At 43.5% G+C, this 2,500-nt stretch overlaps 1 protein-coding gene across 1 annotated transcript in view; it reads left to right on the top strand.

Moving 5' to 3' along the window:
* Nucleotides 1-2,500, top strand: part of lrrc31 (leucine rich repeat containing 31) — a 13,364-nt gene that overhangs the window by 6,942 nt on the left and 3,922 nt on the right. The window contains exons 5-7 of the mRNA XM_080049804.1: nucleotides 1-73; nucleotides 921-1,115; nucleotides 1,877-2,035. The exon at nucleotides 1-73 is cut by the window's left edge and continues 92 nt beyond it. Of these exons, the coding sequence (XP_079905930.1) occupies nucleotides 1-73; nucleotides 921-1,115; nucleotides 1,877-2,035 (427 nt within the window). The remainder of the gene's footprint in view (nucleotides 74-920; nucleotides 1,116-1,876; nucleotides 2,036-2,500) is intronic.

Raw genomic sequence — 2,500 nt, 5'->3', positions numbered from 1 at the left:
AAACTGCCCCCGACACTGAGAGAGCTCCATCTAGTGGCCTGTCAGCTCACTGCAGCCGACGCCACTATACTCGGTACGTACTTTGACTTATAAACACTTAAAGCTGCAGTGTGTAGAATTTTGGGTTTTATTTCCTAGCAGATTTTGTAGAAAGTAATTATAATATCCATAAGTACATTTAATTTAGTGCATAATAGCTGAACAATTTGTTTTGAATTATTTATTTTTCCCTTAGAAAGGCTCTCATATATGTCCATATTTCTGTGTATTTTGGACCAAGGCCTAGTGCCGCCATCTTGAAAGTGTCATAGTTGGAATGTCATCAGGTGCATTGTTTAAAATTTAGAATTGTTCTTGTCCTTGAAGGCCACTGTAGCTTCTGTTATTATTCTAAAGGGTTGGGGTTACCCAGGGAGTGTTGCATTCTAGAACTTTGTAGAACTTTCTTGATGATGTCATATTACACACTGCACCTTTAAAGACCTACTTCACCGGTGGGAATATGAAGGTGTATTGAACTCTGAGATCCTATGTAGAAATAATGTGCAAAAAGTTTAGAAATCGGTTCATCCTAGCCTGAGAAAAGGCAGAAAGAGTGTTTTATGGTCTCACTGTCTAACCGTACATTTTTCCATGTGTGACATGACATCCCACATGGGAAACACACGTGTGTGTGTGTACATGTGTATGTATACGTGTGTGTCTGTCTGTCTTTCGGTCTGTCTGTCCGTCTGTCTCTGTTTGTGTGTGTGTTTGTGTGTGTGTATCTGTTGTCTGTCTGTTTGTTTGTTTATCTGTCTCTGTGTGTGTGTGTGTGTGTGTGTGTGTGTGTGTGTGTGTGTGTGTGTGTTTGTGTGTGTGTGTGTGTGTGTGTGTGTCTGTCAATCTGTCTGTGTGTGTGTGTGTGTGTGTGTGTGTAGGTGGCATACTGTCCTGCCTGCCCTCTCTGAGTGTATTGGACCTGTCCGTTAACCCTGCCCTCACACACTCAGTCGAGGGCTCTGACGGTCTCCATGGTTTCAGTGATTTTGCTTCGTCACTGTCTCACGTGTCATCACTCTCGTCACTACGGTTACAAGCCTGTGGACTGACAGCTGACAGCCTACAAGCTCTGGGTAAGAAATATAGGTTGCGTTCCGAATCGCATACTCTTTCTTTTTTCTATTCTACATACTAAATCTGACGATAAAAATAATCTAGTTAGGATGCAGTAGGCATACTATTGGGACATACTTTACTCTTTTATTTCATCATAACATTGCGCCTTGATCTTGCCTCTTGCTTTTATATCCGTCTCATCCCCGTTTGTTTTCATATGGAGGCTTTTATCTTGATATAAATGGCAAATATGTGGTTAACTGTTATATTCGTATATGTCCCTTACGTGTGTCCACCCTTTTTGTAAACTTTATTTTCAAATGACAAATGTGAAACAAGTTAGGTTGGTACAAATAAACAGAAAATCTGAAATATAATCTTTTTATGTTGATATCCTACACCGGATGAAAAGATAACGATTCTAGAACTACAATAATAATGTATGGCAATAATAGTATATTGTCAATCTCTCTCTGTTTTTCTGCCTGCCCTGTGTGTGTGTGCTCCCCCTGTGTGTGTGTGTGTGTGTGTTTCTCTATGTGTGTGTCTGTGTGTGTGTTTCTCTATGTGTGTGTGTGTGTGTGTGTGTGTGTGTGTGTGTGTGTGTTTCTCTATGTGTGTGTCTGTGTGTGTGTTTCTCTATGTGTGTGTGTGTGTGTGTGTGTGTGTTTCTCTATGTGTGTGTCTGTGTGTGTGTTTCTCTATGTGTGTGTGTGTGTGTGTGTGTGTGTGTGTGTGTGTGTGTGTGTGTTTCTCTATGTGTGTGTGTGTCCTGTAGGAGCCTCCCTCCCCTCCCTCAGAGAGTTGGATCTTTCCTGTAATAAATCTTTCTCTGGCGGTTTGAACCAACTGACGGTCTGCCTGTCTCACCTCACACACCTGGAAAGCCTCGACCTCCACCTCTGCTGTCTCACACACACAGACCTCGACGCACTGAGTGAGTCTGTGTGTGTGTGTGTGTGTGTGTGTGAGTGAGTCTGTGTGTGTGTGTGTGTTTGTGTGTGTGAGTGAGTCTGTGTGTGTGAGTGAGTCTGTGTGTGTGTGTGTGTGTGTGTGTGTGTGTGTGTGTGTGTGTGTGAGTGAGTCTGTGTGTGTGTGGTGTGAGTGAGTCTGTGTGAGTGAGTCTGTGTGTGTGAGTGAGTCTGTGTGTGAGTGTGAGTCTGTGTGTGTGTGAGTGAGTGAGTGTGTGTGTGTGTGTGTGTGTGTGTGTGTGTGTGTGTGTGTGTGTGTGTGTGTGTGTGTGTGTGTGTGTGTGTGTGTGTGTGTGTGTGTGTGTGTGTGTGTGTGTGTGTGTGTGTGTGTGTGTGTGTGTGTGTGTGTGTGTGTGTGTGTGTGTGTGTGTGTGTGTGTGTGTGTGTGTGTGTGTGTGTGTGTGTGTGTCTGTGTGTGTCTGTGTGTGTGT

The sequence above is a fragment of the Ammodytes marinus genome (genome assembly GCF_949987685.1).
Source record: "Ammodytes marinus genome assembly, chromosome: 21".
In the NCBI taxonomy this organism is placed as follows: Eukaryota; Metazoa; Chordata; class Actinopteri; order Uranoscopiformes; family Ammodytidae; genus Ammodytes; species Ammodytes marinus.
The sequence above is the reverse complement of the archived record's forward strand: the minus strand, read 5'-3'. Positions and strand labels throughout refer to the sequence as shown.